Below are 10,701 nucleotides of genomic sequence, written 5' to 3' on the forward strand. Positions count from 1 at the left end.
TCTGACTACTTTATCTAAAGCAGATTCCCACCCCCCAAAAAATTATTCTTTATTGTTGCCCCTTGTGTCTTCTTACTCTTTATCACAATTTATAATTGTTTCATTTATTAAAATTTTTTTCCCATCTGACTCCTCTACTAGAACATAAGCTCCATGAGGGTAGGAGAGACAACAGGTGTTCAAGAAATCCTTGAATAAGTGTACAGTGAGCAGGTACTATCAGGGCAGCCGGGGATAAGGACGGATAAAATGCAGTTCCTGTTCTCAATGTCTGTCCAATACAAACAACAGAGCCAGAAATGGGGGGATGCTATGAAATTAGGTCTAGATTCCAAGGAGGTATTTTGGGGGCACCTGAACCAGGCATAATATCTGTTGGGCTTTTGCTACCAACTGCTTAGAATCCCAGATAAATCACTGGGCTGGCCCTGCCACGTGACTCAGGGTTGAACCTTGATCAGCTCAGAAGCATCAGGAGCTGACAACTAATCCTGTAGAGTGTGTGCTTAGACTATACCTGGGCCCATTACCCTTTCCAGTGAGAGGTCTGCCAGTCAGTTTCAGGTCCAGCTAATGGCCCAGTGCATGGTCATTAAGACCTCAGGCAACCGACTACATTTAAGCCCAGCCTCCAGTCTTTTGCCTGGTCTTCTAAGAGTTTTGGAAGAGAACCTGTACAGTCTGGATTAGTGGGGTCCCAGCTGGGTAGCCTTCATATCTAAAGGGCAGGTAGATTGTCCCACATGGCTCAGAAAAGAGCCAGTGTTCTGGACTGTAAAAGCCTAGCAGGAGAGACTGGAAGGGAAAACAGCAGGAAAAGGAGGTAGAAAGCCAGTCAGAATCCCTTTCTTTGAAAGGAAGGAGTACAGAGCCTCTGCTGGCTCTTCTGGGAGGAGTTCACCCTTCAGTCCACTCTTCTCCCTACAGTGGGGCAAAATGGGAGCTGCTGCTGCTGCTTCTCAAAGCTCACAGCAAGCAAGAAACCTTTTTTCCTGTCCTTTCCACATTCACCACCTCTTCCTCCAGTAGCCAAAAACGTAGGCTCAGGTTCCCAGCAGCCTGAACCTTCTCTCCAGATGTGAGGCTTCAAGCTAAATACTGAACCCATCCAAAGCCCCTGACTTACCCTATACCCTGCTTCCAGGGTTGGCTTGTCAGGAGTTAGCCAGAGTCCTCCAGAATTTCCCAGATCATTCCCTACTGCAGCCAGGCTGATCATGCCTCTGCCCACGTTTTTTAATCCATCAGGGAATAACCAAAAAGATTTTAACACTCGAGAGGAGACAAGTCACAGATCACCTTTAGTTCCTATCCCCATTCCTCTTCTACAGTTGTCCAGGTCAGGAATTATCGCCAATTTAATTCAGAGGGGTTAAGTAACTTGCCTAAGGTCACACAGTGGGGAAGGGACAAAAACTTGTGACTGCTGCCCAGCAGTTTGGCAGGTGCTCAAGTACTCTTTGTGGAAAGGGTGAAATCTGTTTGTTCATTTCGCTGGCCTGTGGGTGCCTCTGTGTGTTGGGGGAGGGGGTTGTGTGTGAGAGAGGGAAGCTGTTCTCCTTCCTAATAAACTTGTCTCTCTTCAGTTCATTCTCATTTCCAAAGTTACTGATTTAACTCTAATCTGACTGAACCCTATGGTTACTGTATTTATTATCAGAACAATGCCCCCTCCCCGAAGAGCAATGAAGAGTAGGTCTAATGTTTTCCTTCTCAAAAGAGCAAAGACCAAAACAATCCAATAAAGAATCTCACTTTCCCATAAAATATACATCCTCAAAGCAAATCCCAACGCACCACCCGAGTCCCTACGCTGTCCGCAGACGCCCCCACACACCCGCCACGCCACACTGCGTGGGGAGGCGTTGGGGAGGGGGCGCGGAGCGCGGGCCGCACGGCAGGGAGCCGGTGGGCGCCGGGCGCGCAGCCAGGCTGGGCCGCACGGCGGGGGCCGGCCGCCCCTCGCCGACGTGGTCGGTGGCCGCGGTCGGGGTCCGTGGCGCCTTCCCAGCCAGAGAAACCCGGAGCAGCCGGGGAGGAGGAGGAGGCGGCGGCGGCGGCGGCGGCGGAGGAGGAGCGGGGCGGGAGCGAGGGAGGGGGGGCTGGGGGGAGGGGTGGGGGGTGGGGAGAGACCCGGCGGCGGCGACAGGGCGAGAGCGGAGCGCGGTGCCAGGGGGGTGGGGGCACCGGTGCCCGTCTGGGGAGGGAGCAGGCGGAGGGGGTAAGCTGCGATTACCAGCAAGAACCGGCAGCAGCTGTGAGTCCCGGCAGGGCTGGGCGGGGGAGGGGAGCGGCGCCTAGGGTCGGCCCCCGGGGGTCGCGGGGTGGGCTGGAGAGGAGGTTGGCCCGCAGCTGGTCCAGGGTAGCAGGGAGGGGAAGGGTCCGGCGTCGGCCGTTCGCATTCTCTTTTTCCCCCTCCTCTGCCGCTTCTCAGGCCGCACCGCTTCCGGAGCCCCTTCCCCGGCCCCGGGAGGTGGACTAGGGGCCCGGGGCTCGGCGGCAGTGGGGGAGGGGGCTGCCCGGTCTCGGCCTCTGAGAGGGGAGGGGCGACAATTTCTGTCGGCCGAGCAAAAGGGGTTTAAAGGGCGGCTCTTAAAGGGGCCGCAGAAGGGGCCCGGGCCGAGGAGGCACCCCTTCCCCATCCGCCTGTCGTCGCGCTCGCGCGGGGCCGCTGGGCCGAAGGGAGAGAATGCAGAGGAAGCAAACGCGGGTCGCGATCCCCCAGGCGGCAGAGCCCCAGCTCGTGGGGTTGGGCTCGAGGTGGCCGGCCGGGGGTCGGGGGTGTGGTGAGCGCTGGTGAGCGGAGCTGGGGGAGAGGGGATAGGCTTGGAGAGGAGAGGGTTAAAGGTGGGGCCAGCCCTACAAACACGCGCACACACTTCTTACTCAGACCCGGTCACACGCGTTTCCCTGGCACTTAATGCGGGGCGGTGTTGGGGCCTGGGCCCGAGCCCTCTCCATCCAAGGCTTTTGCTGCCCGGCTTTGGGAGGTCGCGGACCCCACTGCCTCAATTCACACCTCGGGAGCCCCCTGTCTTACGCGCACACATGCTCCGGCGCGCGCGCACACCTCGGACATTCCCATAGTGCCTCACGTGACACACGGCCCCGAACGTGCCCACCCTTCACACACGCTCACGCACGCGTGCACACACAAACACTCACGGCCTCCCGGTCACTTCTCCCAACATCCGACCCCCGCCTGCATCCCCGCTTAAGGCGCTCATTGACTATGACACACCTACACTCATTCACAGACACACACACTCCCCCCACACATGCCAGCCACAGACACACATTCATAAACAGGGCCAGGAGAAGTACACACGCCCCCCCTCGCCTACTCTTTCGGGAGCCCTGAGTCATTCCTGTCCCCTCCCAGGGCTCCCCACTTCCCTGTGTGCAGGCACACAGGCTGGGCTTAGGAGTTCTTTGTCTGCCCTCTTCACCTGAGCCCCGAGGCCTCTCCCAGAGCCCCTTTCCCCTCTGTGTTCCCTCAGACACAGCCGAGGACTTCCTGTGGGTCCCTGGTCAGGGGTGAGGAGGGCCTGGAGGGTTGCCACAAACCCACTGTGAGTTGGGGAGGCGCTTCCTTTTCCTGAACTCTGGGATCCTACAGGAGGAAGTTGGGCGGGGGCCCAGCAGAGGATGTGCTGACAGTGGTGGGGCTGACCCTCCCAGAAGCACCGGGCCTTCCTTAGGGAGGAGCCAGGGGTGCCTGAGGCCTGGCATGAGGAGCTTGTCAGAGAGGTATTTGGGGAAGTGAGGCCTGGGGTGGGGAGGGGGCTGAGGAGCAAGTCAAGGCAGGCCTCATCTGGGCCCCCTGTGCTGGGAAGGCAGCGCTCTCCTGTCCACAGGTCTCCCTGAGTTCCAGAAAGAGTCCTTCTCTGCTTCTGGCTTCGCTTACTTGTCCCTATTTGTCACTGCTCCCTCTGTCCCCCGCAAGTCTTACTTGCTTCTGGTCCCAGCCCCTTCCCCAGGGCAGCAGAGAAGAGAAGATGGGTCTGGGAGGGAGCTGTGAGACACAGGGGCAGGACCAGGCTGCATCTCAGCTGGCCATAGAGCTCCTCAGGCCAGGACAAGGGGTGTTGGGACAAGCTCTGGGCCCCCTCCCCAGCGTTGCTCCTGCTCTCCCAGGAGGCCCAGGGCGGGCTGTGGCCCAGGCCCTTGCCATGGAGTCCATGTTTGAGGATGACATCAGCATCCTGACCCAGGAGGCCCTGGGGCCCAGTGAGGTGTGGCTGGATGCCCCTGGAGACCCCTCGCTGGGAGAGGACATGTGCTCTGCCTCCCACTTTGCCCTGATCACAGCCTACGGAGACATCAAGGAGAGGCTGGGGGGCCTGGAGAGGGAGAATGCCACCCTCCGCCGCCGCCTCAAAGTCTATGAGATTAAGGTCAGAACCTGGGTGTGATGGGGGTCTGACTGTGTGTGTGGCAGGGGAGGGGGCTGCTGGAGATCCAGCAGAGACTCCAGGGATCTGAAAGAGGGGTCTTGGGCACTCGAGGATCCCTCGTGAGGGTTGTGGCTGCTCTAGATGGATGGGGACTCCGGAGAGCCCAGCACCAATCAGGAAGGGATCGGGAGGGATCCTCTTAGGAGCGCTAGACCTTAGATCTAAAAAAGATCTGGTTGGTGGGAACCGCTTCCTGGGCCATGGGAATTAGGATGAACAGATCCCACTGGAACTGGGAGGGAGAGGCTAGAACTCTGAGTCAGGTTATGGGATGGGGACACAGCTAGGCTGAAGCTCTTCTGAGGGCCTACCTCATTTGCAGTACCCACTGATCAGTGACTTTGGGGAGGAGCACGGTTTCTCTCTATATGAAATCAAGGATGGTTCCCTGCTGGAGGTGGAGAAAGTCAGCCTGCAGCAACGGCTCAACCAGTTCCAGCATGAGGTGAGCCCTCCCCCAGTCTTTGTTCCAATCCACCTCTGATAATCCCCAACCCCAGCCTCTGGCCTTCCGTCTCTTTGATCATAGATGGCCATGGTCCTCCACAGTACCAGCTTCAAGTCCGCCTGCCCCTCCACTGGGTGCTGGCAGTGGGGGTGGGAGGCACAGGGTGCTGCTCTGCCCTCAAGTCAAGGTAGGCCTGACTCTGGCTGCCCTCTACCCTCTCTGTGCCTCATCCAGTTGCAGAAAAACAAGGAGCAGGAAGAACAGCTTGGGGAGATGATCCAGGCTTACGAGAAGCTCTGCGTAGAGAAGAGTGACCTGGAGACGGAGCTGGGGGAGATGGTGAGGTCCAAGGAGCCTGGGTGCTTGAGGGTGTGACCTTGGCTGTGTGCTTGTGGTATGCACTCCGCGTGTTCATGTCTGTCTGTGAGTGTCCACGTCTGGTGAGTGGGGTTGTGGGTGTCATGCAAGTTGTGAGCAGCTCTGTGTACATCCTGACTATGCAGTGACAGAAGATGACTATGTGAGTAGCCCTGTAGAACACTGTGAGTCTGTGTGTATGTTTGGGTCTCATGCTGGGTTGACCCTCTGCCTATAGCACTGTGCTGGAAGGCTGTATGGGTGAGGGCAGAGGGGACTGGAGGTGTCTGTGACTGCTGGGATGGGCCTTGGCCTGTGTGTGATTCTACGTCACAGTATGGCCATGCAGGTGAGCAAGTGGGCAGGTGTCAATCAGGAGACGTGGTCTCTTACTGACTCCTAGCTATGACCTGGGTCAAGTCACTTAGCCTCTGTCCTGCCTCTGAGAAGTGGGGCAAATAATAACAACCTTGCTGAGCTGTTATGGGACATTCATGTAAAAATGCTTTGACTTAACCGTATTTACATGGCACTTACCTGTGTGCCAGGCATAATTCTTATCTCTTCAGGTATATTTACTGATTTTAATCCTTGTAACAAACTGACCTCAGAGGTAGGTGTGGTTAGCCCCATATTACAGACGAGGTACACAAAGCCCAGAGTAGTTACGTCACATATACAAATGGAAGCTTTTATGCTCTTGAGGGGGTGGCAGTGTACAGACAGGGGGCTGAGTGTTTTTAGAAGTGTTTCTCTGTGTTAGAGACAGGGAAGAGGCATTAACTGTGACCTTGCAAGGGGCAGAAACATCTGCATTGCAGTTGATGGGAGGGACCTTGTACTCATGGCCACTTGGAGAGTGGAGTTGGGATATGTGACCTGGGGCCTCCGCTCAGTTTAGAGGGGTGATGGATACCCAGACGTGGGGAAGTCCTGGGTTTAGGGAGCCCATTGGGGTGCCCTGGCCTGGTGCAGACCCTCACCCTCTTTTCTCCCGCTATAGCGGGCCCTGGTGGAGACTCACCTGCGGCAGATCTGTGGTTTGGAGCAGCAGCTGCGGCAGCAGCAAGGCCTCCGGGATGTAGACTTTCCCAGCCTGAGCCCCCCGCCCGCCCCTGCCCCGCCCTGTGCTGATCTGGACCTTCACTACTTGGCACTGAGAGGGGGATCCAGCTTGAGTCACGGTGAGCTCTCAGTGACCCCTGATTTCCATACTCCAAAGTCCCCCCAGCCAGCCCCCCATTTCAACCCTATTAGACACCTCCAGGGTTTCAGATTGTTAGTCAACGCCACATTCAATTCAGTTCAGTTACTCAGTTGTGTCCGACTCTTTGTGACCCCATGGACTACAGTATGCCAGGCTTCCCTGTCCTTCACCGTCTCCCAGAGCTTGCTCAGACTCATGTCCTTCGAGTCGGTGATGCCATCCAACCATCTCATCCTCTTGTCGTCCCCTTCTTCTCCTGCCTTCAGTCTTTCCTAGCATGAGGGGCTTTTCCAATGAATCGTTCTTGCATCAGGTGGCCAAAGTATTAGAGCTTCAGCTTCAGCATCAGTCCTTCCAGTGAATATTCAGGACTGATTTCCTTTAAGATTGACTGGTTTGAGCTCCTTGGAGTCCAAGGGACTCTCTCAAGAATCTTCTCCAACGCCACAGTTCAAAAGCATCAGTTCTTCGGCGCTCAACTTATACTGTCTTAAATTTCTCCCATAATCACCTCATCCCTCCTTAACCAACTGTGCCCTCACCTCACGTTATTACTCCAGCTTCTCCCAACTGACATCTCGCCCTTAAATCCTTCATTCACAGCCTCCTCCTGCAATTCCTATATATGCCAGCAGAGGGCGGCCCCACCCAGAGTCCCCCTGCTTGTCTTTGGTTGCGATTAGGAGAGGCCCCTAAGGATGCTTGCGGACGAGAGTCCGACCAGGGAAACTCTTCCAAAGCCCATTTTGTCTCTCCCCTGACCTCCAGGAAGGTTAGAAAATGCAACTCAGCCCATCGTTGCCCTCTGCTCTCAGTAGAGGTTTATCTGTCATCCTGGGGTGGCTGCCGTCTGGCTGTCTCTCTTGGAACCCTCATGCTGCAGTTTTCACCTGTTTCACTTTGTGTTAATCTGGGAGTGGGTGGAGGGTACCCAGCAGCTGGTTCCAGCATGACATTGTCTTTTCCTCTGCAGCAGGCTGGCCAGGCTCCACGCCGAGTATGAGTGAGCTGGAGCGGCGGCGGCTGGAAGAGGCTCTGGAGGCTGCCCAGGGAGAGGCCCGAGGGGCTCAGCTTCGGGAGGAGCAGCTCCAGGCCGAGTGTGAGCGGCTGCAGGGGGAGCTGAAGCAGCTGCAGGAGACCCGGGCCCAGGTAAAAGTGGGGGCACCAACCCCAGGCCCCTGCTCTGGCACCTGTGGAGCTCTGTGGAGTGCTGGGAGCTGCTGGAAAGAACTCTTACAGAGATCTGGGGTTTCCTCACTGAGTACAGACCCGCCCTGGGAATGGTAAAGAAGGGAGGTCCAGGCCAGTGAGGTTGGGGTCTGACTGCTCCATCTTTCCCTTAGGATCTAGCCTCCAACCAGTCGGAGCGGGACATGGCGTGGGTGAAAAGAGTTGGGGATGATCAGTAAGTCACTTTGTAATCCTCTTCCTCTTAACCTCTGCAACCCAGGGGGTGGCATTTTCCAGGTTCCCTCTTTGGTTCACTCCTCCCCCTCCACATTGTTTGGGGGAACCTCTCTTCCAAGCAGTCAGGGCTGTGTTTTGGGTTGCTTGTGTGGCTCTGCATCTTTCACAGGGAAGGAGGCGAGGTTCTGGCATGCTTAGGTTCTAGGAGGTTCCCTTTGCTTTCTCTGGCACCCAGGCCTGTGTCTTGTCGAGGTGTCGGGTTGAGAGAGACTTTCTCGGCAGCTTTGCTGCTGTGTTGTGTCCTCTGGTGAGTTTTGGGTCTCTCTGGGACTCATTTGCTATCCCAGTAACAAGGCCCAGCCAGTTGGGTTAACCAGCTCCTCCCTGACGAGGAGGAAGGAGATGATGGTCTCTTTCAGGATTGTGGTATCTTGTTTCCTACCTCAGGAGAGATAAAGCTAAGACTTAGGAGAGGACAGACTTCCTTGAGTTCCTGCAGCAGCAACTCAGGAATTAGAACATATTAGGCTGGGGTGATCCTTGGGGATCCTGCCATTAAAGAGAAGCAGCAGTAGGTGGGAAGGGCGCTGTGTCAGCAGGGCGCTGAGTAGCGGGGCCTCTGGGGCAGCACTGGGCAGCCAGGGAGAGGGTGCACGCAGCCTGGCAGCAGTGAGCCTGGTGCCTCTCACATCCGCACCCGAACTCCTCCTCTCCCACTTTCTGAGAAATAGAGCACAAACCTCCTTCCGCCTAAGCCTTCCCCCTACAAGATGAGGAGTATGATGCAGACTCCCTCCTTTCATTGGTGGGGAAGACTGAGGCCTGGAGAGGGCAGGAGCCGACCCTCCAGCACACACACACCCGGCTCTGGGACCCCCTGGGCCTCCTCACCTTCCTCCCTGCTTCTGGTCAGTCAGGGGTACGCTCACCTCCCCCTGCACCCTGGGGTGAGGACCTGGGTGGAGCTGTGATAGCTGGGGAGTGAGAACCTAGTTTGTGGGACTAATGGGTGGGACTCCTCACTGTTAGGGGCCTCTGCAGAGAGGGTCCACCCTAGCTTGTGGCTGGCGCTCAGAGCCTGTCCTAGCCTGTATGCCCAGACCCGGAAAACACACATACACACACGTGTTCTAGAATCCTAGCTTGCCCCTAAAGTCACACTGTAGCTCCCTTTATGGCTCACTGAATCCACCTCCCTCCCAGAAGACCAGTAGAGAAGCCTCCCTCAATAGGTTGAACCCAGAGAGAGGATTTTTTTTTTGGCTGGAGTCTGAACAGCCAGGCTTCGGATCTCAGGGACCCCTCCTGGGATGCTGAGTGGCTCAGCTCTGCTGATTTCACCTCGCTGGCCCCAGGTTTCCCTCACAGGCTCAGCGGTCCATCACTGCTGAGGGATGTGAGAGGAAGGTGATGTGGGGGAGGCCGAGAAGAGGTGGCACGTCCCCAGGGGCCAAGTGAGTGGGAAAGAGAGACTCCCTCCCACAGATGCCTCTGGAGGTCGTGCCATCCATGCCACTCATCCTGGCCAGAACAGCCCCTGTTCCTCCCCCCTACAGGGCACCTATGCTCACCCTGTCCCTTAGCCAGAGGGAGCTGGGCTCTGCTCCGGGCTGGTCCTACCAGAGGTGACCTCCAGCTCCTCCCCCGGGTCTCCATGGTTTGGACTCTGCCTCACGGCCTCCCGGACGTCTGCCCCTGGAGCCAGCCAGGCCCTGCCTGCCCAGCTTGACAGTTCCTTTCAGGCCAAGCATCTCTGGACAGCCCCAGCTTGGCAAGAGTTAATTCTCAGAGGAAGTCCTCACTCCCCCGGTAGTTTTATTTTCTTATAAGCTCAGCTCCTTTTAGTAATAAGCTGCTTCCCGAGTGCTCCCTCCCCTGTCCTCCCACCTGGGGAGGCCTCTGTCACGTGCTCTGAGCTCCTTTCCCCGCGCCAGCCCCTCCTTCTACTTCTGCCTGACCCTTCAGGTACGTGGGAATTTTACATGTGGGCCTTCCAGGAGAGGATAGCCGAGGTGGGTTATCTGGATGGAGGTGTGAAGGTGGAAGAGAGGGCCACCGAGGTTCCTGAGTCCAGCCCACGCCTCTGTGGGAACTCATTGTATCCCAAGAGGTGCTCCCCTCCTTGGCGTAGATGCCTCCAGGGTGGTCGTCACGTTTACCGTGGGAGTCCTGGCTGTTCACATAGCCTTCCCCACACTGCCGCTGCCTCTATTAGCTCCCCTCTGTGAGGCCACCCGGTGCTGAGGGGCCAGGCCTGGAGGCAGGCCCAGCCCCAAGGTTTCCAGTCTCCCCTATCCCAACCCCTGGTTCACAAGACCATCGTCAGTGTTCCTCTGACAATGGGCACCCAGACCAGATCGCCACCCTCCAAATCTGACCTCGGGGCAAGATTTCCCGGCCATTTGGTCAGCGCAGCGTCTGGTGGTCAGTGCCCAGGGGAAGGGCCACTGAAGGTGACCGCCTTCAGTGACCACGGGCTAAAGGCAATAATGAAGGAAGAGATGGGAGTGGAGACCAGAAGGGTCCCAGCCAAGCGAGAAGTGCAGACCCATGGCCCCCTCCTCTGGCCTACTCAGGGTCTCAGGTCCTGAGTGCGGCCTTCATCGGGGTGTGGCTAGCACTGAGGGTGGAAGGGCGACTGTGGAGAGGGGGCTTCTAGAAGGGGCTCGGTGAGGGGGTGCAGGACCAGTGAAGGAGGGGGCTCATCCACGAGGGGAGCACCTGTGAGAAGATGGGGGTTCAGTATGAGCGATGAGGGGGAAAACTACAGGCCTTTTTCCCCAACATGGGGGGCTCAAGCTTGCAGCCTGGGTGCTTTTCCGCCC

The 10,701-nt window shown here is 57.2% G+C and overlaps 1 protein-coding gene across 1 annotated transcript in view; it reads left to right on the top strand.

Moving 5' to 3' along the window:
• Positions 1 to 2,122: 2,122 nt before the first annotated feature.
• Positions 2,123 to 10,701, top strand: part of TBKBP1 (TBK1 binding protein 1) — an 18,025-nt gene continuing 9,446 nt past the window's right edge. The window contains exons 1-7 of the mRNA XM_010843142.1: positions 2,123 to 2,257; positions 4,138 to 4,397; positions 4,780 to 4,902; positions 5,140 to 5,244; positions 6,266 to 6,446; positions 7,443 to 7,618; positions 7,813 to 7,874. Of these exons, the coding sequence (XP_010841444.1) occupies positions 4,173 to 4,397; positions 4,780 to 4,902; positions 5,140 to 5,244; positions 6,266 to 6,446; positions 7,443 to 7,618; positions 7,813 to 7,874 (872 nt within the window). The 5' untranslated portion in view covers positions 2,123 to 2,257; positions 4,138 to 4,172. The remainder of the gene's footprint in view (positions 2,258 to 4,137; positions 4,398 to 4,779; positions 4,903 to 5,139; positions 5,245 to 6,265; positions 6,447 to 7,442; positions 7,619 to 7,812; positions 7,875 to 10,701) is intronic.

Source organism: Bison bison, unplaced genomic scaffold (genome assembly GCF_000754665.1).
Source record: "Bison bison bison isolate TAMUID 2011002044 unplaced genomic scaffold, Bison_UMD1.0 scf7180017864180, whole genome shotgun sequence".
In the NCBI taxonomy this organism is placed as follows: Eukaryota; Metazoa; Chordata; class Mammalia; order Artiodactyla; family Bovidae; genus Bison; species Bison bison.